The sequence below is a fragment of the Bos grunniens genome, chromosome X, assembly GCF_055505025.1.
Source record: "Bos grunniens cultivar Pamir isolate PY7600 chromosome X, Bosgru_T2T1.0, whole genome shotgun sequence".
In the NCBI taxonomy this organism is placed as follows: Eukaryota; Metazoa; Chordata; class Mammalia; order Artiodactyla; family Bovidae; genus Bos; species Bos grunniens.
Window position 1 is genome coordinate 38,927,251 of NC_141194.1, and position 24,729 is coordinate 38,951,979.

General features: G+C 50.5%; 1 protein-coding gene across 33 annotated transcripts in view; it reads right to left on the bottom strand.

Moving 5' to 3' along the window:
* Window positions 1-1,167: 1,167 nt before the first annotated feature.
* BCOR (BCL6 corepressor) overlaps window positions 1,168-24,729 on the bottom strand; it is a 119,097-nt gene continuing 95,535 nt past the window's right edge. For 12 of the 33 annotated variants that reach the window (XM_086387023.1, XM_086387016.1, XM_086387018.1 and 9 more), the window contains exons 4-16: window positions 21,740-24,583; window positions 21,039-21,092; window positions 20,381-20,567; window positions 14,571-14,831; window positions 13,921-14,265; window positions 12,979-13,304; window positions 12,423-12,677; window positions 7,681-7,847; window positions 6,427-6,572; window positions 5,945-6,046; window positions 5,588-5,744; window positions 4,106-4,393; window positions 1,168-1,319 (exon numbers count right to left, since the gene is read on the bottom strand). In XM_086387023.1, coding sequence (XP_086243149.1) covers window positions 1,256-1,319; window positions 4,106-4,393; window positions 5,588-5,744; window positions 5,945-6,046; window positions 6,427-6,572; window positions 7,681-7,847; window positions 12,423-12,677; window positions 12,979-13,304; window positions 13,921-14,265; window positions 14,571-14,831; window positions 20,381-20,567; window positions 21,039-21,092; window positions 21,740-24,583 — 5,196 coding nt within the window. In that variant the 3' untranslated portion in view covers window positions 1,168-1,255. Of the gene's footprint in view, window positions 1,320-3,227; window positions 4,394-5,587; window positions 5,745-5,944; window positions 6,047-6,426; window positions 6,573-7,680; window positions 7,848-12,422; window positions 12,678-12,978; window positions 13,305-13,920; window positions 14,266-14,570; window positions 14,832-20,380; window positions 20,568-21,038; window positions 21,093-21,739; window positions 24,584-24,729 lie in introns of those variants that run through there. The other 21 variants (XM_086387040.1, XM_086387036.1, XM_086387037.1 and 18 more) reach the window with 6 other exon arrangements.

Consider the following 24,729-nt stretch of genomic DNA (forward strand, 5'->3'; position numbering starts at 1 on the left):
TTGGACTGCAAGGAGATCCAACCAGTCCATTCTAAAGGAGATCAGCCCTGGGTGTTCTTTGGAAGGAATGATGCTAAAGCTGAAACTCCAGTACTTTGGCCACCTCATGTGAAGAGTTGACTCATTGGAAAAGACTCTGATGCTGGGAGGGATTGGGGGCAGGAGGAGAAGGGGACGACAGAGGTTGAGATGGCTGGATGGCATCACTGACTGGATGGACGTGAGTCTGAGTGAACTCCGGGAGATGGTGATGGACAGGGAGGCCTGGCGTGCTGTGATTCATGGGGTCGCAAAGAGTCGAACACGAATGAGCAACTGAACTGAACTGAGGAGAAAAACTCAAAAGAACGGTGGTTTCAACAAAATTGTTTATTTTTCTCGAACATAAAAGGTAGGCAGAGCAGGGCAGCACAGGGCAGGGCTGATGTGATGGTTCCGGACACTAGGTCCTAAGGGGCCCCAGGCTCCTTAAGCACACTGAATGCTCGACTTCCATGCTTCATGGTCCAGGGTGGCTGCTGTGGCAGTAGCTGTCACCACCACATTGTAGCCAGATCATAGGACAGGACGAAGAGCATGCCCTCAATCTTTACACCTTCAGAAGAACCTTCAGAATTCTATTCTATTCAGAGAATAGAACACTTCTATTCTCCACCTGTGCTATGAGGGATTCTGTGCCTGGGAGCCTGCTACGGCTAGTATGATCTCACTTGCACTGTTGTCTTCCCTACGGAAAGCTACTCTGCACCCAGTGGGATGTCGTCTCTACTGGTGTTCCCTCTGCTCCCCTGGAGAGGGGCAGGGCGCACCCACACCTACGGCACCTCCTCTTAACCGCTGGGGAGCTCCCTGACATCCAAACTTTTCTAGGCCACGGACAGCTCATTTCTACCTAGAATCAGTCAGTTCTTTAGCTGTTCTTCATCCACGGTTTCAAACACCTGATGTTTCTTACAGTAAGTGTTCTAACTTACCAATGGCTCCTCCACTGCATGAACCATACCTTAAATGTCTCCTAAACCAAGCCCATAACCTCCCCTGCACCCCTTAAACCTATGGCTCCCACCTATTTTCTTAATAGAATGACCTTCATCCAGGAGAACCTCAGTTGGTCGCCAGCCCACCCTTTAACTCCAGCCCAAACGCAAATACAAAGAGCCAAATACCTTGGAGTTGTTATTCTTTGCTTTAATTTGGGCTCCTGGGGGCCCCTCGTTGCCTGTAATTCAGGCTCACCAGTCCTCTGTCATTTCAATCATTTCTGCAGGTCTCTTTTGCTTTGTGTGTGACCACTTCCACCTGCTGTCTGAGACGACTTCCTAAAAAACAAAAGTTCAGCAAAACTGTTAACAGGTTTTAACTTTTCGGGTGGGGAACGGGAGAAAGGGTTTGGTTTGGGATGACAAGAACCTCTATTTCTGAAACGTTGAGATTCTTTTTTTTTAAAAAACAATCAAAGTGTATTTTTTCTGATCAAAAAAATAAATAATAGCACCCCTTTGGTGGCTCAGTGCAAAAGAATCCACTGGCCAATGCAGAAGAGATGGGTTTGATCCCTGGGTCGGGTAGATCCCACATGCAACTAAGTAAGTCTGTGCGCCACAACTATTGAGCCTATGCTCTAGAGCTCAGGAGCTGAGAACACTGAGCTCACACACCACAACTACTGAAGCCCGCATTCTGTAGAGCCCATGCTCTGCAACGAGAGGCACCGAAGAAGCCCACACATTGCAATAAAGAGTAGTCCCTGCTCGTTGCAACTAGAGAAAGCCCACGCAGCAAGACCCAGCACAGCCAAAAATGAATTTTAAAATATGTATTTTTAAAACTAATAAATAAAGTGGATAAATCGAGAACACTGTTCTCTGATTTCCTTGTCTTCAAGATACATCCCAAACTTCATTTGGTACTCACCAACAATGGGCTCCTGATGTGAAGAACCAACTCATTGAAAAAGACCCTGATGCTGGGAAAGACTGAAGGTGGGAGGAGGAGAAGGGGGCAACAGAGGATGAGAAGGTTGGATGGCATCACCGACACAATGGACATGACTTTGAGTAAGCTCCAGGAGTTGGTGATGGACAGGGAAGCCTGGTGTGCTGCAGTCCATGGGGTCGAAGAGTCGGACACGACGGAGCGACTGAACAATGGGCTCTCATCTCACATCTGACAGTACTGCATTTCCCTGTTCCCACAAACGGCTCTTTCCCCACCTGCCAGGTCACAGAGCTTACAGGACCCTTCCCCTCCATACATTAAGACCCCACTCAAGTACATCATCTCCATGGCCCCTTCCATCTGCTCTGCCTAGGTGTTCTCAGAGTTCACTATAAGACTGAAAACCACTAAGCATTCTGATCACAAACGGATTTGATACAAGGAATCTTTGGGAGGGCTGGAGGAATGTGTCAAGGATGACACCAGAACCACTGGATTTAAGAACAGTCTATTGAGGTTGTCATCCAGGCATTACCACAATCACTACTGCATCCCATTACTCACAAAGCTAAAGACCCACTGTTGAAAGGCTGCAATCACTCCAACTGTCCAACATGTCTCCTTAACCTTATCAGCAGCCTGTAGAGCAGGAAGACACCTCTCCCTCACTCTGCCTTCCAAACCTAACCACGATTCAGAATTCTAGCTGCAAGGGAGTCTAGTAATATTCAGGTTTCTAGCCTCTGCAATGAAGAAAGGAATTAAAAGATGCAGGACGGAAACTGAGTGCCAACTGATAGTACCCAACAGGAATACTGCTGTAAGAGCGAGCAGGAGAATAGCAGAGTGGTCATAACTACAAGCCTTGACTATTGGGCCAAGCAGGTTTGGACTTGATGCTAAAATGTAACGGAAAAACATGAGGTCTGGAGGGAAAAGTGACATAATAAAAGTCCCGTTTCTGAAAAAATACTCCTAAAGATTAAGGGTTAGCCACGATGAAGCTTCTGTGGTCCATCAAGGTCAAAGGCAACGTAAAAGTTTTCTAGGCCATCAGAGATCAGGTAGGATCTGAGAACCATCAAAATATATGTCTATGAATTGAGCAATCGGGATAGAACTTCAAATTGTCTTCTGAGTCTCACTTCCCTGAAATCTTCTAGTCTGTTTCAGTTCATAGAGACTATAAACTGTCCTAAAGTTATCTATAGGGAACAGACCATCAACAACACTTAAAAAAAAACCTGCCAACAGTAATGCTTTAGGAAAATACATAGGACACAAGGTACTTCAATTTTCTCCTTTCCTCAACAGGTTTATTGCCTTTTAAGAAAATTTTTGTAAAATATAAATACAAAGGCAGAGAATTTACTTACAAAGTTAAAACACAGGTTTCATACATAAACACACACTTCAGAAAATTTTAGTTTTATGTACAATTTCAAGCAACCTCAACATATTATGTTAGTTTTCAATATTTTACAGGGTACAGAAAAAAATAGCTCAAAGTCTTCTTTAAATAAGAGCATAAAATGTTTAAACATATAAACAATCCGGTTTGATGCGTGAAAACTAATTTCACAGCTTTTAAATTAGGATATAAAAGTTTCATACAATTAGTTGTTGTGTGTGGATATGGTTTGAATGTATATTACATACTACTGGATCACATCCAATAGCATTGACCTGGCCCGAGCAGGTACACTGTAAACAAAACATAAAGTTACAATATCGCCAAGTGCCTTCCCCGAATACAACCCCCCAAACCAACCACACGGTTCTGACCACACTCTCAACAGTTACAGCCTTTGTCATGGGAGCTTTACATGAAATTATGTCAAAGTGTGGAGCTCCTTTTCCTTGTTTTTTTTTTTCTCCTTAAAAAAGAAAAGAAACAAATGTTCTGAGTAAAAACAAACATATCCCAAAGCATGTGTGCACTGAAAAGTAAAGAAACATTTTTAACAACGTCATAAAAACTGACTTAAAAGTTTAAAAAGAAAAAACCTTATTTCTGAGTCCTTCCGACTGGAGTCATGTCTCTTATATAAAGAAGAGAGATTTTCTATGTAATAGTGTCCCTTCTTTACAGAAACCGTCGTATTATGACACATATGCACAAGGTAACACTATGCCACACTGTCCACGGCGGGCCCTGCGAGCTCACCAGTGGTCGTCCGGGCCCGTGTCGCTGGGGTGGAGCCACTCCATGGATGAGCCCAGCAGAGTCTGAAGCTCGTTCGTGAACTCCACCAGATCTAAGAGCTCCTTGCTTTCAGGATTAAAGGCTTCTAGGTCTTTGGAGCATGAGAATAAGAGGCTAGCTGACACTTGCCGGTAGAACTCAGCCTCCGCAATGGTGACAATTTCCACGTTTGGGAAATTGCAGCGAAATATGCGGGAGGACATTTTCAATTTCTTGAGCACGTCTGAAAGCAATAGCCAGTTCCGAGGCCTGCACCAGAGAAAGGACAGTGGTTTGAGTTTTTGGCAAAATTAAAAGCTCTCCCAACTATGAACTGCCAGTCTCCCAGTGGTATAACAAGGGCCAGTTACTTCTGCTTTGATTACTTCGCTCACTCCAGTTTTCACTAAGATCTACTTCTAGCGGCGAACTCTGGACCCATCTGCATGTATTAAGAGATGGTCTAGGACGGATCAGCCAATTTAGACCTAAGTGGGAGCAGCACCCATGAATGAGCCTCGTCACAGGCCGCCCTGGCACCTCTAGAACTGATGGACACATCCCAGGCAAAGGTTTGGTCCCTCAGCTCCAGCCACAACTCAGGTCACCCTGTCCAAGTGAGTCTCTGCCCACCCATCCCCCCCGGTTCTAGTCACAAGGGAAAACTAGTCTGTTAGTGAACCCAAGGCAAATGGCAAACACCTCTGTGATCTTTCCTCTCTTCCGACCCTCATGGAGAGAGCATGAGAAAGAGGCAAGGTTGCCTGTCTTTCCTTGCCTTTCCCCACACCTCCAACCTGCCCCTCAATGTTGCTGGGAGTGAGGCTTTCTCGAAGGAAGGGGATACAACCTTTCCCTGCTGTCCCTTGCCACGCTTCATGAGCTCTATTCCTAAGAGACCGTCAGCACGAGGACAGACGGACAGACACATTCCCAGGCTCATAGTCCAAGGAGGATGCTACTCCTTAAGCAGGGGCCAACACATGGCAGAGCAATGTCTCCTGGCGTGCTCACTCTGGAGGGCTGGGCACAGGGGCGCAGTGGCCTGACTAATGGGGCAAAACTCCATCTGACCCAGTCCGAGGATACAGAAGATCCCAGGTGCCACATAGGCTTTACCTAATCTTACACAAGGAGAGGCTACATCAGTGGACCTTGTGTGCCTTGGAAGGCCCCTACAGTGGTTCTTTGTGGGGGGCTCCCAAGGAGGATCCTTTCCCCAAGACTGTAGTGACTGAAACTACAGTGAGCAATTCCAGCCACTGGCTCTTGTGTCCTTTGGGCTGTGGGGTGTATTACGATGAGGGCAGTTTGCTGGGATCCCCCACCCCAACCCACCCCTTTCCTGGCAAAATTCTACTGCAGTGTGTGAAGTTGGTGGACACTTGGTGAGGAATTCACTCACCCCCCCCGACCCCCCGACCCTCATCTGCTGCTTCTCAGTCTCACGCTGGGCATGCTCACCCTTGAGCAACGGACACTTGGACATTATAACACGGCAAGAGGGGGCTTTCTGAGAACTCGAATTCAAACATGTCGCTGCAGGTGTCATTATCATCGTCCTCATCCTCTGGTCCAGGGGGGTTTGCTAAAACGTCATAACCACTTTCATCATCTGGTTCTAAGGGAGGGCAAACGAGAGAGAGAGGTGGGGATCAGTTAAGCCAGAGCAAGATTCCAGCTGTTCTCCAAACAGAAAGTCTTTCCCAAGCCAGCCCTGCTCATGGCACCCGCCCCAAGCCTTCATCCACACTAGAGAGAAAAGTTCTCTTAACTCCTGCACGTCCTTTCCACCCAACTGAAATGAATAAGGCTGCTCACCACACACAGAGCTGCCATAGAAATCCCAAGAGACATTGCTGTTGCTACTGCTGTTGGGGCTGCTGTCATCATCATCGCGACCCTGCAGGTCGTTTAAATAATCTGGAGAGAGAGAGGGAAACAAGGTTAACACCTGCTGGCTAGAGGCAAATGCTGGTGGAGGTCGGGAGAATCTCACGCTGGGGCTGGCAGGTTTATCTCCAGACAAGTCCCTCTGCGCACTCCTCCAGGTATCTAATTGTAAGCTGCATATGCATCTACCTGCCTTCCCGAGTGATAGTCCGTCTCACTGCCCCTGCCTGCCAAACAAAAGCTAGGCCTGGCCAGCTCAGAATTCCCCAGCCATCCCATGCAACATTCAAGTATGTATCTGTTTGACAGACTAATGTTACGCCAACTTTCCCAGTAAGTGTAAAACGAGGTGGGGGGAGCCTGGCCCATCTAGATGCCTGAACCAGACCATTTCGTGATCTCTGTCATACCTGTTAAGAACTTTTCCATAAGTTCGCTGTGGGTCATTTTCATGATGGTTCTACCTGAGTACGTCGCCAGGGTGGGGTCAGCACCATAGGAGAGGAGCAAGCGGACAATTTCCAAGTGATCGTTCTCGACGGCATCGTGGAGAGGCCTAAGAGAGGCACGGGGGATTGATTATACCTGTGGACATGATGTTCACCTCTAACGACACAAAGGCAAAATGGACTGTGTGTGGTCAAGCTGCTGTTTCACCAAGGAGGGGAGTGTACAGTCACTGCCATTCCACACGGGGAAAGTGAGGCACTGTGACTGGCCCACTGTCAAATGATGAATCACTCTATTATTATTTCTACACTTAACCCTTTATAGGACAGATGAAGAGACTATCTCAGGCCTAATTCTCAAATGCAAATCTCTCTTAATCCACTTAGCCTAAGGAGGAACTCAGGCCATGATGAAAACTTTCCCAATGAACTTAAATAGTGACAGACTGTAAGAAGATAACTTATGGGGCGGGGGGGGGAAACCCCAACATCATGGAAGCCAACATGACAAGCAATTATTTATACCATTAAAAAAAAAAAAGATTGCCATTTCTAAAAGAAACTAGGGGTAAAGTAGAACCTCTCCTGAAACCAACTTGGAGATCAATGATCAACCCTCTGGCTCAGAAGCAGTCGGCAGGCAGGGTGAGTTCTCCGGAGAGTCCAGAGTCCTTTCTGTGTCTATTGGGATTGGAAACACAACCCACAGTCCCATCTGGAAAGAATGCTTTTTGGAAACCATGAACCACCAAATACATTTCAGTTTTGCTCATTTTATGACTGTCAGGAAAGCCCTAGTGCCCCGCCTCCTGGTAGCATCCCAGGCACAACCCAGAAGATGCTTGGGCTGACTCAGACCTGGGACTCTGGCCAATAAACCAAGGTCAAGGAAAGAGTAGGGGGCCGGGGGTGTGGGTGACCACAGCAGATCCTCTGAAGCCACTGGCCCCGGCCCTGTCTGTACTCCAGGGACTTTCAACGCACGTGTACTTTAAATATGGTGATTGAACAGATGCTGGTAAAGAGTCTGGGGTCATAAAAGGCAACACCCCTGATTATCCATGCAGGTGCAACATTTCCAGGGATTTCTGTCCATGAGAGCATCACTAAGTTTTAAAATTCTATGTAAATTTGCCAGAAAGATGTCTGATTCCATCAGTGTGCTTACATGGTGCTCACACTCCATCTTTCCTCCTGGGGTTCCCCACCACTTACCTGGTCCCATCCTGGGCACTGCAGTTGACATCAGCGCCATATTCAAGGAGATGTCGTACAATATTGAGCCATCCCCTTGCACAAGCTTCATGCAGGGCACAGTAACCCGCGTTGTCTCGATGGTTCACATCACAAATCTTATTCTCCAGGCAGTACAAGACCACTTCCTGTGGGAAGAAAGTAGGGGATGCCATCAGACCACCACACAGTGAACCTTCCAAGGGTGGCCTTTCCATAGCTTGGCAGTGCCCACTTTCAAAAGCATACATCCTTGGATCTAACAGCTCACTGAAGTGCGGTGGGCGTCCTGGTGAGGGGGCAAAAACTTGTGGGAAGGGCTTGGAAATGCAGATAGTGTTGTCTAGGGCTCTGCTGCTCCAGTGGCCTGGCCCAGGGTAAGCTGCCCCTGAACTTCTCCCAAGCTTCCACAGGGCTGCTGAGAGGATCTGGTATGGCCCATACAGAGATGCCACGGCTGCTAACATCTTAGATGACACAAGGCCAAGTATAGACCATTCTCCCTTGACAGGTCCGTTCTGTCGGTGGCAATAGTTGACAACACATGTTTAAGCATTGATGACTGATGCTTAAAGAGAGCGGAAATCCGCTGAAGAACATCCCTCAGGTTAGAGAAGGAGGGACAGACACCCAGGTCAGCCACATCCTCACGCCCCCAGTGAAGACCCCAAATCAGAACCTGGGCCTCAAATGCTATTTGTATGTTCAATAGAATCAAACAGAAGCTTTCTCTATCCATCCTCAAGGAATGACACAAAATGCTCCAAATAACCCCGCCCTCTATTATGCCTCATTCCACCCCACAAACTACACATTTCAAGAAGCAAATAAAACGACTCTATCCTTCCCCCTTCCCCGAAGGAGTTCTGTGTCAAGAGTATGCGTTAGAATCACTGTTATTAATCTTACTTCTTCGGTGTGTTAAAATATTAATATGAACTGCTCCCAGTTAGCAGAGTGATAATTTATTCAATGTTTTATTACCTTGATTAAGAAAGTTTTCAAACACATCGAAAGCATTTTGCCACCAGAAAACATGTTATACTTGTTTTCTTCCAAGTCATGCCCAGCAGAGAGCTGTCAGGTTCTGAGAGCCAGGGGTAGGCGGAGTGTGCAGGCAGCCCAATGCTCAGTCCACTTGGTAAAGGGGGACGGGACGGGGTCAGAGCAGACCTTGTGACAACTCTTAAGTAACTCATCTGTGTAACCTAGAACAGGGTCCATTGTCAGGACCTTCAGAGGACATGCCAATCAAAGGTGACCACTCACTTGTGAGTGAACTTGCAAGTTCCATTTGTTTAGTCCATGAACCTAATGGGCCATGCTGGTAAACCTGGCCATCGGTGAGGTCAATGTGGCAGCTCCCTTCTAAAACAAGGGGAGGAAGGGAAAAGGCACGCCCATGAAGGTGTTTCTTCGTTCAGATCCCAACCTGCCAGAAAGCCCACAATCCTCTGGGCTCCCGGGCCACCTATCCTGAGCCCTGGTATCCAGGATACTGCATGAAGCTGCTGCTCCCTTAGCAGGCCCTCAGTAGCCAGACTCAAGTGGACGGCCGCAAGCTAATGGAGCTGTGTGCCCCAGTCAGGGAGAGGCCCCGTCACGTGGCTCCAGATCAGGTCTGAACGCCACCAACTGTTGTGTACAGATCAGTTTACCCCAGGTCCTGGCGGCCTGCCTGGGTCCTACCAGCACGGGGTTTATTTACTCTGACAATCATGGCCTTCACCTGGAAACCTTCATTGCTACCAGGGCCAATTCAAGGGGACCTAGAAATGAAAGGCCATCAAAGCTGACAGGTAAGTCAAATCTCTGTTCCTGGAGGACATCAGCAAAGGTAGCAGGAGCCCCACGGCCCAGTCTGACCTAACTCAATCATGTTGATGCTGCTATTTACACTGCTTCTCGTTGCCCCAGATAAGGACATCTTCCGTCATCCCACGGGAACCCAGGAGATGTCAGGAAAGGAAGATAGTACTATCCTCATTGAACACTTAAGAGAAATTGAGGCCCAGAGAAATTAAACCCCAAGTTCAATTAACATGAAGTACTAGACCTATAATTCAAATCTTTAGTATCTGGTTGGCTGGCAAGATTCAAAAGGCCCAAGGGATGCAATCTATCCATGATGAGCATCCCCCAGGCCATCTCTATTGGGGTCAGTGGGCTAACCACACTCTCCTAGCTGGGAGGGAGTTGGTCTCTAAACGGATGGCAACCACCGTTACCAACAGAGAGAAAGGTGACGAGGTCAGGCAAGTCTGTCTGCCCAACACATCTCTTGGTTTATTTTCTCTGCTAGAAATGGGAGTGTTTGAAGGGCAGCCCACCCATTTCCAAACAAAATCCAACTGTTTTTGTTGGACAACTCTCTGTTAAGCGGCTATAAGCTGAACGCCATTAACCGCAAAATGTAACCATAAAGGCCATAAACCCGACATTGTTAATTAATTAAATGCCTCATTAACTTTTTTAAAAACATGATTTATTCAATTCATAGAAAATTTAACCATTACCACTAAGCGCACACGCATGGGGTTGCACGTTGGCATTTTAGCTTAAGAAGCAGAAGCCTTTTTCTGGAGAGGGAAAGGTTTGAGGTCTCTGGCCACGCAAGTAATCTTTTGCAAGCAGATCTGAAGCCAGAGCATGTTTCTAAACTTCCAGAACCAGATCATTTTGACATAAAGCTCAGATTGCCTTTACTGCACATGGTATAAGCAGAAAATCACCAACAATGAATGGTGAAGACAGAACTTCAGGAAAACCCTCCCCAAGTGCATTCAAAGCACACCTTTATTTGGTTAAGTAAACTATCTTTCAATGTTAAAAGGTTTAAATCGTCAAATCTCCCAACTGGGCCATCACCCCAACATTTAACATTCTGCCTAGAGAAATCCCAGGAAGTTGGATAAAAAAGTTGAAAGCATTCATCTACAAGTCACAATGATCAGTATCAAAACTGGTGATAATCAGTGTATAACCTACATGTTGAAATGTATATTTGAAGAAAACCAAGTCTGACCACAAACATCCCCATGGCCTCCTGTGTACAATCGAAGGCCAGGTAGGCTAAAAAACGTATGGATCAAGTGCCCCTCGGTCCAGACCTCAGAGTCACCAAACCAAAATGGAAACTTTCTTAAAGGACCAACAAGGGTCTCTTGAAGTCTCTGGTCCCAACGGGAGACTGGTGGGAATGATGCCAAGTAGGCTCCCTACCCTACCCCCATACCAGGAGTATATGCTCTCAACCACAACTAGTACTGAGCAAACACTTGGCACATGGGGCCCAGCTTAGGGCTGTGTACAACAGCCACTCTGTCCTCCTAGGTGCTGTTCTCTGCTCTTGGGAAAACCACTTGGGTGCTCCTTGGACTTCATCTTAAAGTAACTGCGTGAACCACCAGAAAGCTCTCTCTAGCTAATGGAGAGGTCTCCAAAGACATGTAGATATAACAGCAGCACATTCAAGCCTTGCACTAAGCATAGGTGCTTCCAACTTCCCACCCACAGTCATGCCTTGGGGGGCTGAGTGGGCACATCTCCAAGGGCTTAGGGCATTATGGACAAGGGGACGGGTTCCACAGAGCTGGCTGGGGGTGTAGGAGCTGGAGGTGGGGGAGCCAGGGTTCCTGGCCCGCATGGGTCCTGCCACCCCAATGCTAGTCCACACCTCCACGTGCTTGGCCTGCTGAGCCGCATTTTACTGTGACCATTCAACTCCCAGAGAGCTGATGCCAGCTTGAAAAAATGCCTCTGCCCTGTGGGCTATTACATCACAATTGCAGCTGACAAGTGCGGTGGGGGAGGCGCACAGGGCAGAAGGAGTCATCTATCTCACAGAGGTTCTAAACTGTAAAAAGGGCAATTCCAATGTGAGCCAGTCTTGGTGAGGAGCGTGGGCTGTGGAGCCAGACTGTAGATTGCCAGTATCAGTTAACCCCTCTGAGGCTCAGTCTCCTCATCTGGAAGTGGGCTAGTCCTAGCTACTGCCACGTGAAGATGCCTCCCTTACAAGGGTGAAGGGAGTTACTGTGGATCACACAAGCTTAGAAAGATATCAGTTACCTTTCTATCTATATTGCTCTGGCAGTAGAGGCCATGGTTGTCATCAGCTGTGCCAGGTTTGGGTTGGGATACAGCGGTGTGGACCAGGAGTCCTGGTTAAGGACCAAACCTCCTTTACCATCAGCCCTGGGCTCCAGTACCCTCTCTCAAAGAGACCCCTCAGGTCTGCCCCATCACCACCCCTACTCTGCACAGACATTTCCCGCTGTTACCCCACGGGTGGGGGGGGGGGGGCGGGCATCACTCTGCCTCCAAAAAGGGCAGCAGCCAAAAGTAGAGTTAATAACTTCTCTACCCCTTGCTAATCAGAATCCAAAAGGGCTCATTAAAATTCCCCTAGTCGCCAAGCCCTGGGTTAGGTCAGATTTTATATCAGAGATAAGTGAGCCAGACTGGAAGATGCCGAAGCAGCCTACCTGCCTGAACACGAAGCAAACATCAGAGAGGCCTTTCTTTTCACACCGCGACTGAACAAGCCACCAAACAGCCAGCAGCGTGAGCGGGGGCTAACGCAAACATCCCATTGGAACACCCAGCCCAGCCCCCAACGTGGAGGAGAGTTGGGCTCTGAGGTTCCACCCTCCGCCCCCGCCAATGGGGCCCCCACCCCCGGAGCGGCAGCCGGTATCCAGCACACCCACGAGGATGCTCACCTCGTAGCCCAGCCGGGCAGCCCGCTGCAGGAGCGTCTCGCCTGCATTCTTATTGACAATAAGCCTCCGCGCTTCTGGTGGCATCGGGCGGGACTGGGTGGCCTCCGGCGGAGAGCTTGAGCAGGGCAGCTGTGACGTCTGCGAAACTGGTAGCAGTGGTTGCAAACGGTCCAGCGGCTTCTGGTCTTGCTTGGCCGGTGACAGATCATAGTCAGAACTGGGCTCGGGCCGCTTTCGGAATCTCCGGACGGTCACCTACCAAGAAAGCGGGCAGCGCACACATTGTGGGATGTCCTTCCGCCATAGCGCTTTCCCCCCTCCTCTTTTGTGTGGGGGTGTGTGTGTGGGGGGGGGTGGGGCGCGCGGGGAGAAGGGGTTGTGTTTCTACTAGCCGGAAACTTTAGCACCACCCAGGATACAGGCCCCCTAGGACAGGGCAGTGACATTTTGGGGGAGGGTGTTCAGGAAAAGGAAACCTTTGTCCCCGGAAGCGGAGAAGCGGGCAGGCAGGATGCACTGGCACGACCCAGGGGGGAGTGCCGGGGGCAAGAGGTACCTTGCCATCGGCATTCTCCACGTAGTAGTCCCCTGGCAGCGGCAAGCTCCGCCTGGGCTCCTGCGGGATCAAATGCTTGGTTTTGCACAGTCGCTTCCCGGATGGTTTCTCGCTGTTGTCGGGGTATCTCTGCAGCAGGGAGGCAGCCTGGCAATCCTCCTCTTCGTCCGTGCACAGCACATCTGTCTTCTGGCTTTCTTTAATTTTCTGCTGTTTGGCAGGCAGCCTCGAGCCTGCCGTACAGCTTGGCTGACTCTGCTTTCTGCCGGTTAAATTGGTGGATGAAAAGCTCCTCATGGGCGGAGAGCCGGAGAACACAGGCAAACCTAAATCCGGAGGGGGCGGGGGGGGGGGGGGGGGGGCAGGCGGGCGGGAGGCAGGGGGTGGGGAGAGAAAAAGCAGGCGTTACACAGTTGTAGCCGGTGCGGAAAGAAAAGCCCATTGTTATCACTGATCACTGGAGCGGCTTCAGTTTTTAAAGATATACCAATTATGTTTTCAAAGCATTAATATTTTAATTATCCCACATTCAAACGCCAAATGGCAAGTTGTTTCAAAGCGCCTGGACAGGGGTGCAGAAGCCAGCCCTTCCCGCTCTCCAGCCCCCACCCATAGGGGGCCTTGGGTACTTGGGACGTGGAGACTGGGGACTGCCTGAGCCTGGAGTGAGGGGTCACCCAGGGCCTCCGTTCTTTGCCCATCCATTGCCCATCCATGAGCCGGGTGAGGTGCAGCCCAGGAAATGGAGCTCCCTCCTCACAGTATATTCGAGAAGGAAGTGTGGACGCTGAAAGGACCTCATGGAGAGAACTCCCCACCTGCCACATGCTACTCCGTCAACTTGGATGGAGCTCAGGTCTCCTCCAGGGCCCTTTCCCACAGAGGGCAGGTGACCCAACCTCCAGGAGCCCCTCCCACCCCCCCAAAACAACCCGTGCATACCTTGTTCACTGTCACTGGATTTGAGGGACTCTTCCGACCAGGTTCTGTTGCCTTTGGCTTCTGCCCTTTTCCTGCCAGGTTTCTCTTCGGAGATGTTATTGCCCTGGGCGGCAACCTCAGGCTGAGCTGCCTGGGTCACTTCCTTCCTGCCCTGCCGGCCAGGTTTGCTCTCTGCTGCCGACACCTGCTGCTCCCACCGTTCTCTAAGGTGCAGCAAGTGGCGTTGCTTTTTGGGATGGAGCCCTGTTAATTCAATGCACACCTTCAGGTTGGTCAGCTCACTATAATGTGGGTCTTCTAAGTGGTTAGAGGAACTGTTTGTCATTTCCCTCTCAGGCCAGTCATCTAATGGAGAAATAACTATAAATTAATCAAAAAGCCCCCTGGGGCGGGGAAGAAACTGTCTTATACATCACTGACGGGGTGGGGGAGGGGAGGGGTGTGGTCACTGTGGAACTTGTCACCAAGTCTCGGGAGGGGGGCCTATTTGCCTTTGGTCATCTTTGGGCTCCTGTACCTGGCTTGGGACGGGGGAGGTGTGAGTGGGTTGCCCCAGGGCTCCAAGGTGGGACTGGAACCTTCCATTGCTCCACCCCCGGACTTTACTTCCCCTGGGTGCCCTGTGGGGCCGGCAGCCGGGCCAAGCTCACCTTTGGAGACCCGTCTTCGCTTGGCTTTCAGCAGCGGGTCCTCAGGGAGCTCTTCCACAGTGGTCTCAGTGTGGCTGCTGTCCCCTGAGACCTTGCGCTTTCTGTCCGCCCGGAGGGTGGGGCTGTTCGGCATGTCTGGGGTGACCTGGTCGGCGGAGGGATCGCTCACCGGCTGCCGATCCAGGAAGTATTTCTCCACGGAAACATCTTTGTCGTCTGGGGCTTCAAAGGGGTCGTGTTTGCTTCCGGCACTATAATCGCCTGTCGGGGCGGGCAGGGAGAACAACAGGGAAGGAAGGAACAGAGGTCACGAGGCAGGCAGGGTTGGGGAGCAGGCGCGATCCCTACGCGTCGGATCCCTACGCCCGAGGTAATCTGCTACCAACAGACCCTCCCCTTTGGAGACTGGGGGCCTCCCGTGCTGGAAGCACAAGACCCTCGGAAAGACCATGTCCCAAAGGAAGGGCACCTGAAGATACTCGGCCCAGAAAATGAGGGGTGTGGGACACTCACTACTGCCCTTCTCCGTGTCCATAGTTGAGGTCGGAGAAAGTCAAGATGAGGCATCAATATCACTCTTCTATAAGCACATGAGAGAACTGCCTGCCAGCCACCTCCCAGTTGGTCAACTTTGATGGCACTCAGGTCCCCTCCTGGACCTTTACCAACTGCGAGTAGGTGAGCCCGCAGCAAGCTTAAGCCAGGGCTGAGCTACCCGTCTCTATGGAAACAGCTGCTGAGGTCATTATTTTGAAATAAAAGGACGACGTAATAAAAAGACCAAATGTCCCCCAAATGCCACACCCACAGGGACAGAACCAATGTTCACTTGGGTCAGCAGGGGCAAGGGTGAAGAGAACAGGGCAAGAATGGTGGGAGGCTTGGAGACCAAGGGAGGAGGAAGCCTGGCAAAGCCAAAGGCAAGGCTTCCTGTTGTATGTACAAAGGTGAAGGGCAGTTTCAAAGAACTCAACCAGATCTCTACAAGTCCCTGGGCCCTCTTTCCACAACCACTGGGGGGAAAAGCATTTCACTGCCACCAACGGGGCGGGGGGGGGGAACCGCGCGCACACGGGGCACTCCTCCATGTTCCAAAGACTAGACTCCACCCCCTTCACTGGGGGCTGAACCGCTCACACCCCAGCCCTGCCTGCTTCGGCTCCTTCCACTCAATCTAGCACCACTTGGGGCTTTTCTTCCAATCATCCCAGCCTCACATCACTCCTCACTTTTGCTCCAGCCAAAGAACAGTTTGACTGCATTGCTGATCGTATTTTTTCCTAGCATGCAAATAATTCCATAATGATTGTGTTCCCCTAAGATGACCCTGACCATCACCCCGGGGTGGGGGGTGGGTTGGTATGACTTTGGTATTTCCGTTAACACCTAAGCTATGCTCCTTGAGCACATCTTTTAGATGAAATCATAGACACACTCTTCATGTTCCCATATATAACACTTCTGCCCAGCTGGCTAGCCCCCTAATCAACCTCTCTTGCGCGGGCATTCTCAGCATTTAAGGGCAGTCAGTTGTGGGGACAAATTTCACCCCGGCCTTGGCTAGCCTGGCCTGTGTTCTCAATGCTGGAACCCACTGATCTTTTCTCCAAGGGCATCCCAAGGTGGGACAGCTCCCCGTCCACCCTTGCCAAGGAATGGTGGAATCACCTCAACTGCTTGGGTCTCCTGTCATGGCAGCAGGAAAAATCCCAGACTCCTGGCCTGTGCTCATGGGGGATATAGTCCAGATCACTGAGGGCCTGGGAAGAGGGTGTGCTGCAACTCTCACCTTGGCTGCTTTGTGACCCTCTGAACCACTCTGGCAGGAACAGCACCTCTTTACAACTTGGCCCCCTTCAGTTGTAAAGTGGGAGTGTTACTGCAAGCCTCCTCCTGTGGGTGGGCTTCAGAAACACAAGGAAAGGCTGGAAAAATTCCTTTAACCAAAAGATGCCAAGATTTTCAGAGCAGACTGAATTTCAGGCCTGAAATGTATGCTATCTTAAGAGGTGAGCCCTCCTGGTTACACCACTGGACTTCTCTGGTCCAATCAGCCTTTCCTAAAAGCCCCATGGAAGAAGACCCATGGAGAAGTGTAACGGCTACTTTACGAACCCCCATGTCCAATTTTAAAGTTCATTCAAAGTGAGTTCCCCCCCACCTACTTTAGCTAGGAAAGATGGTTCCAACTCGGTGGTTTGGAAGGAGAGGTAACTGGGTGATGTCAGCGAATGCCGTCAGTGTGGGGCCCTGCCCATCTGAGATGTCCCCAATCACGTGAAGAAGCTGTCTACCCTCAGTGTTTCTGATTCCACTTTCACCTACTACATTTTAACCCTGTATCTGTAACAGTCTCAATCCATCTAGGGAGGCATCTGGCTCAGGGAGAAGGTTTTCCATCTAAGTTTTCACCCTCAAGGCCAGCTACCTTCATTAACAGTGAAATTACTTTATATCTTTGGCTACAAAAGGCCAGTATTTCTTGCCCATAGAAAACCACTTGGGGGATCTATGATGACAGCTTCTCAGGTGTGGGCAGGCAGTGACCGTGGAAGCTCTTCCTTCTGTTCCTGGAAGAGTAAGCGCACCCCAATGAGTCAGACCCTTCCTGGGGGCTCCTCTAGGCTTCCCATCTGGTAAAAGCTGCCTGGGTGCAGAGGGCACCCCTTCACTCACCAGGACCAAGAGTGCGCCACACACATGCCCACCATACCCACTCAGCTAGGGAGGGCGCTCCTGCACCTGACCTTCCCAATGGTCCTTGTCCCCAGGGACCCCATGATAATGTCCGTGGTTCCTCATCCTGGACTATTACTCAGGAAATTTCCACTGCTCAAATCAGGGCTCACTGAAATCATCCCCCCACGCACATCGCTTAGTTGCTTTCTTCCCCATTAGGTGAGAGGATCTTTCCCCAAATAGGTCCATCCAGTCTCCCTCTCCCAGTGCCCGAGTCTTTCAGGGCAAAGATCTCAATTCTTCTCAGTTAAGGCCCCGCAAGACCTTATGCTAGTGTGACCCTACCCAGGCCAATAATAACCCTGAAGAACCCTGAAGGACATCCAGCCTGACTGGCCAAGATACCCATGGCCACCACCTATGGGGGAAGAGACTCTTGTGTCACCTGGAGCTTTTCAATCACTGTTCTAACCACAGGACTACACAGGACCCAGAGGACGACCCTTGAGGGTAAAGGAGATGGAGAGAGAGATACATGGGGATCCCAACCATCAGGCTTGGCCATCACTGCTACTTTTGGTCCTCCTAAAAGTGGGAAGCCATGGGCCCTTGGTCACCCAGTCTAAGCAGGTGTGAACATGGCTGTGTTGTTTGAGGTTTAACACTTGCTCCCTGCAGTGTGGTCATATGACTCACAACACATATATCCCATAATTTATCATGGTTGTGCCATAGCATCACCTCAGAGAAGCATCACCATAGCAACATTTACAAGTCACCGTGGCAACAAAGCACCCTCACCATTGAGGAGCCATGCCCGGTGAGGCCTAAACAAGGTGGGAGGGCTCTGAGATGTTGGAGGGCTCCCCACAATTGAAATCCCCTTCTCTGCAGCTTAAGTATAGCACTGCCAGTAAAGGCTAACCTTGTTAAAACTTACACCCTCTACAGAGGAAGCCTAGGGAATCTCTGTTTCAAATTAGTTTACAAATGTGCAGATGCTCATATGGAAGAGAAGTTCCCTGAGCTAAGAAGTTTCATGAAGCCCCTTGACTGAGGTTTCCTCCAGTTTCTGGCCAGGCACTGCAGGCGGTCATTTCAAGTTCGAGAACGAAGGGGCCAATACCTCCTTGTCCCACCCCATTTTCAAATGTCACTGAGGGTTCCTAGCGATAATGAACTTCCCAGTTTGAGGAACCTCCAAACTCATTTGGTGAACTTCCAAAATAAAATTGAACTCAGCCACCCCTGCGATCATAAAGAACAGTGATCATAACAAATGAAAATCCTGGCCATTGTATTTTCAAGTTAATTCACTTTTTTTTTGAACAAGCCACTTGCAAGCCCCACCATCTTAGAAGCACCTGGTCACTCTCGGGGGAGGCTACTTCAGGAGGGGGAAGGCAGACAGAGACGTCTGGACCTCTCATGACCCCAGCCCACCCCAGCTCCCACATGCTCACTCTGTGGCTCTCAACCACACTGACACCCATTAGAAGGACCCTCTGAGCCAGCATGGGCTCAAGATATGACGGTTCAAGGACAGGAAGGCCCATTAATTTCCAGTTGAATGGACTGAACACCTGCTGTGCTGTGGATTCGGAGGCGGCAGTAAGGACAATGGCTCCTTTAATTAGGTGAACCTTCTCAACCGACTACAAACCACAAGTCTCCAGAAGGCAAACGGAGCTCCTCACCTTCCCCAACCCTCCTCCTGCCCTCCCATGGTGGCAGTGATTCAATGACTCACTGGACCATGTCCTGGGTGCTCCAGGAAGAAACCCATGCCCTGAGCTCAGAAGGGGTAGTCGGGGGTGGGGGGTTGGTGAGGTGGCTTTCCAAATCAACTGGGGCTCAGGCCCTGCTCCCCACCAGCCTCGTCTTGAGGCTCAGCAGGCAAGATGGGGAAAGACACATTAACTTCTCTGGGAAGAAGGCTGGAGTAAAGCCACGGAGATGTGAGGGGTAGTGGCCACCTTGGGTCTGGCCATGTTGCTGGAAAAAAGGGCAAGAAGACTCAAGCGAGCTAACTTCCTGCTCCCTTCCTCCAGCTTCCCTCACCATCCCCCCAGAACAGGCAGACCCCGCTTCCCCTCCCTAGAGAAGCACCCTTCGAGACCATGCAGAACCAGCCGGTCCTGGTGTGGCTCACCCAGAATCCTGGCCCGGAGATCCATGGCTGGCAAGGATGGCTAGACAGACCCGTTCTCTGAGCAGCTGCCACCCAAATGTCAAGCCACCGGAAGCGTATTGCTTCCTCTCAACTCCCTCAGCGCTGGGAGCTGAATCACCCCGTTCCCACCAAGGACCCAGACCTTCCAAATGTGCCCACCATCCCCAACCGTCCTGTCTCAGGAGGATTCTGCACCCACCCTGTCCTCGATGTTCACCTCATGCCCTCATTCACCATCACTGGTGAGGTCTGTGGGGTCCGGAGTGGGCTGCAGGCCCCAAGCACGCACACTGAAGAAAACAGGGAAAGACCTCCACTGGCCACCAACACACCCCCTGAGCTCAGGAAGTTGACAATACAACCCGAAGTCAACCCCAGTGGAGGAGCAGTGGTTGGGACAGCAGTGACCCAAGGCAAGCCCTAGCTTTCTCTCCAATTCTGCCTGCATTAACATAAGACACCCCCTGTCTAGTGGGGTGTGATAAACACCCCCCTTGTTTATCCCATGCCCTTGGAGTGTGCTGTCAACTCCTAATGGCTGCAAACAAACCTGCCACAGAAAATAACTATGCTCATCTTGCTGGTGCCTTCATCAGCCCTCATCCCATTTTAGCAAAACTTCTGCTTTTGGAGGGAGAAGACGAGGACGTTCCATTTCCTACTAGAGGAGACCATTGCTATGGAAGGTCTGGCTCTGGCTGCAAGTGTCATTCATTCCACTGCTACCAAAAACCCATACCCCTACCTGCTATAAAATATTTGCTGCGCTTGAGGTCTTGCATCGCCATTCCTCTGCTCTATTATATTACATTGTCATTAACTACGGGACCAGTGTTTCTCTGGAAAAGGAGACACATCCCAGGAAACAATGTCTCACACATGCCTCATGTATAAAACAGCCAAATCGCCCTGTTCTCACCAACATGGCACAACACACAAGCCACTGGGGTTCACTTACATCTCTCACTGTTGTTGTGGTCGGCAATGGCCTCCTCCAGGGCGACCGACTTTGGCTTTTTGTCCTGACTTCCTTTCAACCTTTCCCAGTCAGTGGGGCTGAATTTGCACACCTCGGAGTCCTTGGTTGGGGGGTGGCCACCTTCTCGCTCTTTCATCTCCAACTCTGAGAAGCGCATCATTGCACGCTAGGAAGAGAATGGAGATGAAAAAAAAACAAACACCTTACCATCAAAGCTACTTCATTGGCCTTACCTTAAAGGAAAGTATTTTCCAAGAAAAGTTTGCCCAAAACCAACCACACTTTATGATACAACTGAGATATTTTAAAAGTTAATGATACAAATATAAGAGTGTCTATATGTTAAGCAGTCACACACTCTGTATTCATAAAGCCATATGTGTGTAGAGATATATGCGGTGTGTATGTAGAGCCATACATACACTGGCATAGAGACAGACATTCTCTTTCGAAGGTAAATAAAACAAAACAAACACAACGCAAAGAAAGCAAAACAAAAAACACAACAGAAAAGAAAACAAATGCACAATGAATAAAGACGACCATGGCCCACAAACTTCCCTTTGTATATTTGGAAATGAAATTTAACTCAAAAAGTTTATGTAAGATTCTAGTAATAAAAATTTGAAGAACTGACCTCACAGTAAGCAGCGGGTAGACATAAAATACTGTCCTCTTGTAATCCTTCCATCTATGTAATTAAAATGGGCACTCAATGGATCATTTAGATAACTTCATCCATTTTTATAAGCATAAACCAATTTTTTTCTTAACATTGCAAAACAATTTGGCTTTATTTAGCTTTTAATTAAAAGTAAAATATCTTAAGGAAATTCCTAGACAACATCTATCATTCACTAGCAAGTTAAATACATACTCTATCCCTTTAATCGAGGTTTTTTTGTTGTTTTTTCTTTTTTTGGTGAAAGAAAAACTGCACAAATCTCACAGACATGCGGCGGCTACACACCTCCACCAAGTATCACGTAAGGCATTCTAAGCAGTGCTGTTAGATTTATTTGTTAACGTACAGTAAAGTAACGGCAGAGAAATCAAAGCAATTGATACGTCAATGTCATGCAGTATTTTAGACATCCTCTAAAACTTCCGTTATCAGCATTCAAGTGGAGTTTGCTTAAAATCCACAAGAATCCACTTATGTTCCCTTACTGGATACATTTCAAAAAATTATATTATCATAAACTTCATTAATCAAATCTGCCCGGTGTCCTGCTCTAGTACCCCCGCCCCCTTCCTCTTTGAACATTAAAAAAAATAAACAAAACAAAAAAAAACTGACAACTGGTCAGGCTCCTGCAATTTGGGTGGGGGGCTCACCTGCAATGCCCGCTGCTCCCGGCTGAGCTGACTGGAATCGGCATACAGTTCGGTAGTGACGCACTTGAACCGGTCACCCACGTAACCAGCAGAGTTGGCGATTCTCTTTGCCAGCTTAGATGGCTTTGGTTTCAGAACTTTGCCATCAGTTGATTCTGCCTCATCGGCTCCATCTTTGGTATAGGTGGGGGTGGCGTCCACGCTCGGTGGGGCACCGCCCACGCAAAATGGTTTGGGTTCCTCTTGGGTTTTCCCAAAAGTGACCGCAGGGCCATCGCTCCCCGGGGTCGGCTCCAGGAACGGAGTGGAGACCGGCATTGCCAGATTCTCCTTGTTGGTTCCAGCTGGAACATTCTCCTTGCTTAAGTTGAAAACTGACTGGCCTGGAGCCTGTTTGAAAGCATAGGCGTCGTGGAAGTCATTGATGCGCCCCAGCTCGTCTCTGAGGGTGACGAAATCCCGGTGGGGCTGCAGGGCCGGCTCAGCTGGGGGTTTGCTGGGCTCAGTGCTCTGGCCGACACTCTCAGCTGTGAAGCCGGGTTTGGATGTGTTGGCTTCAGTCTTCGCGTCGGGCTCTTCCCGGAGGAGGTCTACATAGACAAGCTTGTCACTCTTAACGACGGTCTTCCCTTGATTCCAGCTAGGGCTGGGCTTGAGGTTCTTGTCCGTGGTGACTTCTGGATGTAACTTGGTGCCACTAGCTTCGAGTATCTCGGAAAACCTGTTTCGGAGGCTTGGGTCCTCGTAGCGGGCCCTCTCATGGGACCGGGACCTCCTCTCTGGTTTCTCCTCTTTAGTGATCTCAATGGGTGTGTGAGGTATCAACATGGGATGCACCATGCCCAACCCCAGCGCGTCCTGGTAGGTCACGAACTCCGGCCGGCCTGTGGGCAGCCCGTAGGGCAGTCCAGGCTTTGGGGCGAGGTGCCCAGGAAAGAGACTGCCGCTGGGCAACAACACCGGGTGAGGGTAGACAGGGCCTTTGCCATGCAAGGAGAGGGGACTTAAGGCAATGCCTTCGGGTGCTGGGTAAGGGAGGTAACTCCTGGGGTAGGGAATTGGTGGGGACCTGAACGCCTCATTTGGAGAGAGAAATATCGAGCTTGGTGGGAGCCCGTTCTCATTTGCTTTGAAGCTTGGCTCTGGGTTGCTGGCTTTGGCGCCCTTGCTGCCGGTGCTGCCGCTGTGCTTGGCAGGCGTGGTCGGGGGCTGGCCCACGTGCTGGATGACAGACGGTGTGGTGTCCACGGAGCCCCTGCTGGTCTTGCTGCCATCAGCAGTGGCGTTTGGGGCTGGAGATGCAGAGGCTGGGCGGCCGGCACTGGACACTGAGCCGGACACATTAGTGACCACGGTGTCGGTGGCGCCCATGCGGGGACACGAAGAACTGCGCTGCTGCGGGAGGGCCCAGTCCAAGGCCTTGTTCTTCAGCGGCAGGCCTTTGCCATTGTTCTCTTCGTTAGGACTTGGCCCAGGCACCACCCAGGACGAGGGAGCCGTGCTAATGATCTCAGATCTATAGATAGCACAGCCGTTTCCTGGAGGAGATAGTGTTTCTTTCGGAATCTCACTTCCGGAGAGCACTAGGCCACTTCCAGCTCTGCTGTGAACCAGGACGGTGGGTGCCATCTTCTTCATGTGGTCAGCTTTGGAAGTGTCTACATCCACCACTTTAGAAGACAAGTCTAGTGGCTTATCGGTGACGTCTTTGGTAACCGTCTGCTTCTCCAACAGAGGAGGTGAGCTGCCATCCTTTCTGTCCTGACCCGCTGTTTTCCGAGTGTGCCCAGGAACTGGCTGGGCGCTTTCGGCTCCTTCTGGAGCCTTTGGATACTTGCTGCTGCAGAGCCTGGCTGCAGGAAACTCGCTGCTGACCGTCATGTATGGCTTTGACAGGGTGACAGAGGGTGAGGTGGAGATCCGGGCATAGTGCTTGTGGAATTCAGAGTAGGTGTCCGCAGTAGGCTGGGAGGGAAGGTGGACTCGGGGTGAAGGCCGAGGCGAGGGGGGCAACAGGAGAGCCGTGTCCCCTGGCAGGCCGCTGGTGACCGCCTTGGCGGAGGGCACCCTAGGCTGTTTACTGTTCTGGATGTGGGGGTATGAGTGAGAATCGACCGGGTTCCCAGGACTAACACCCATCTTCCAGGGCAGGCTTTTGTCTGTGCAGTGGACCAGAGGCGGGATGGCTGGAGAAGCGGAAGGCGTCGAGAGCCTCATGGGGGAAGCCAGGGACGATGGGATGTGGGGACTGACGTAGTGAGGTGGCGGCAGGTAGAGAAATCGCTCCCCGTTGGTGCAGACTGGCGAATATAGCGGCTGGGCCAGGCCATACGACTGCTGAGGTAGCAAGGCCTTGTACATGTTCAGGGAATACTTATTTGGCGAGTCAAGGAAAGGGTAGATGGCTGGCGTGGCCCCCTCCATGTAGGGATTGACCCAGGGCAGCCGCAGGTAACTAGCACCATTGATGTTGAGCGGGCTCTGTTTGTCACTGGCAGGCCTGTCTAAGCCCAGAGTTTCTGCCGTGGGGACAGCACTTTTTTGTATTCCTGGTGGTGTTTTGTATATAGCACTGAAGCCATTCGGAGGCTTTCCAGAGACAGCGGAGGCCTCCACCGTCTCGGGTGTATTCGGTTTGAACTGCATCTCTGGGGTTCTTTCGGAAGAAAACCCCAGACTGCCTAGAGTGGTTGTGGCAGCCTCCCGCCCTTTCTCTGAGCCCAGTCCACACAAGCTAGAATAGACGATGTTTCCGGGAACACGCAGTCCTTCCCGGATCAGGCCAGTGCGGTCCATGCTCAGCGCTGCCAGGCCATCGATCCGATGGGCCGTGGTTGCATCCACCTTCATACAAGAAGAACATGGGTGTTACCAAGGATGTGCCTCCAAAGCAGCCCATCCCAAAGAGAAACCACAGACTAGCTCAGTAGGATATCAGCCTCAAGATCTGAGCGGAAAGGGTTAAAAAAGCAAGGCTTCACAAGGTCCGT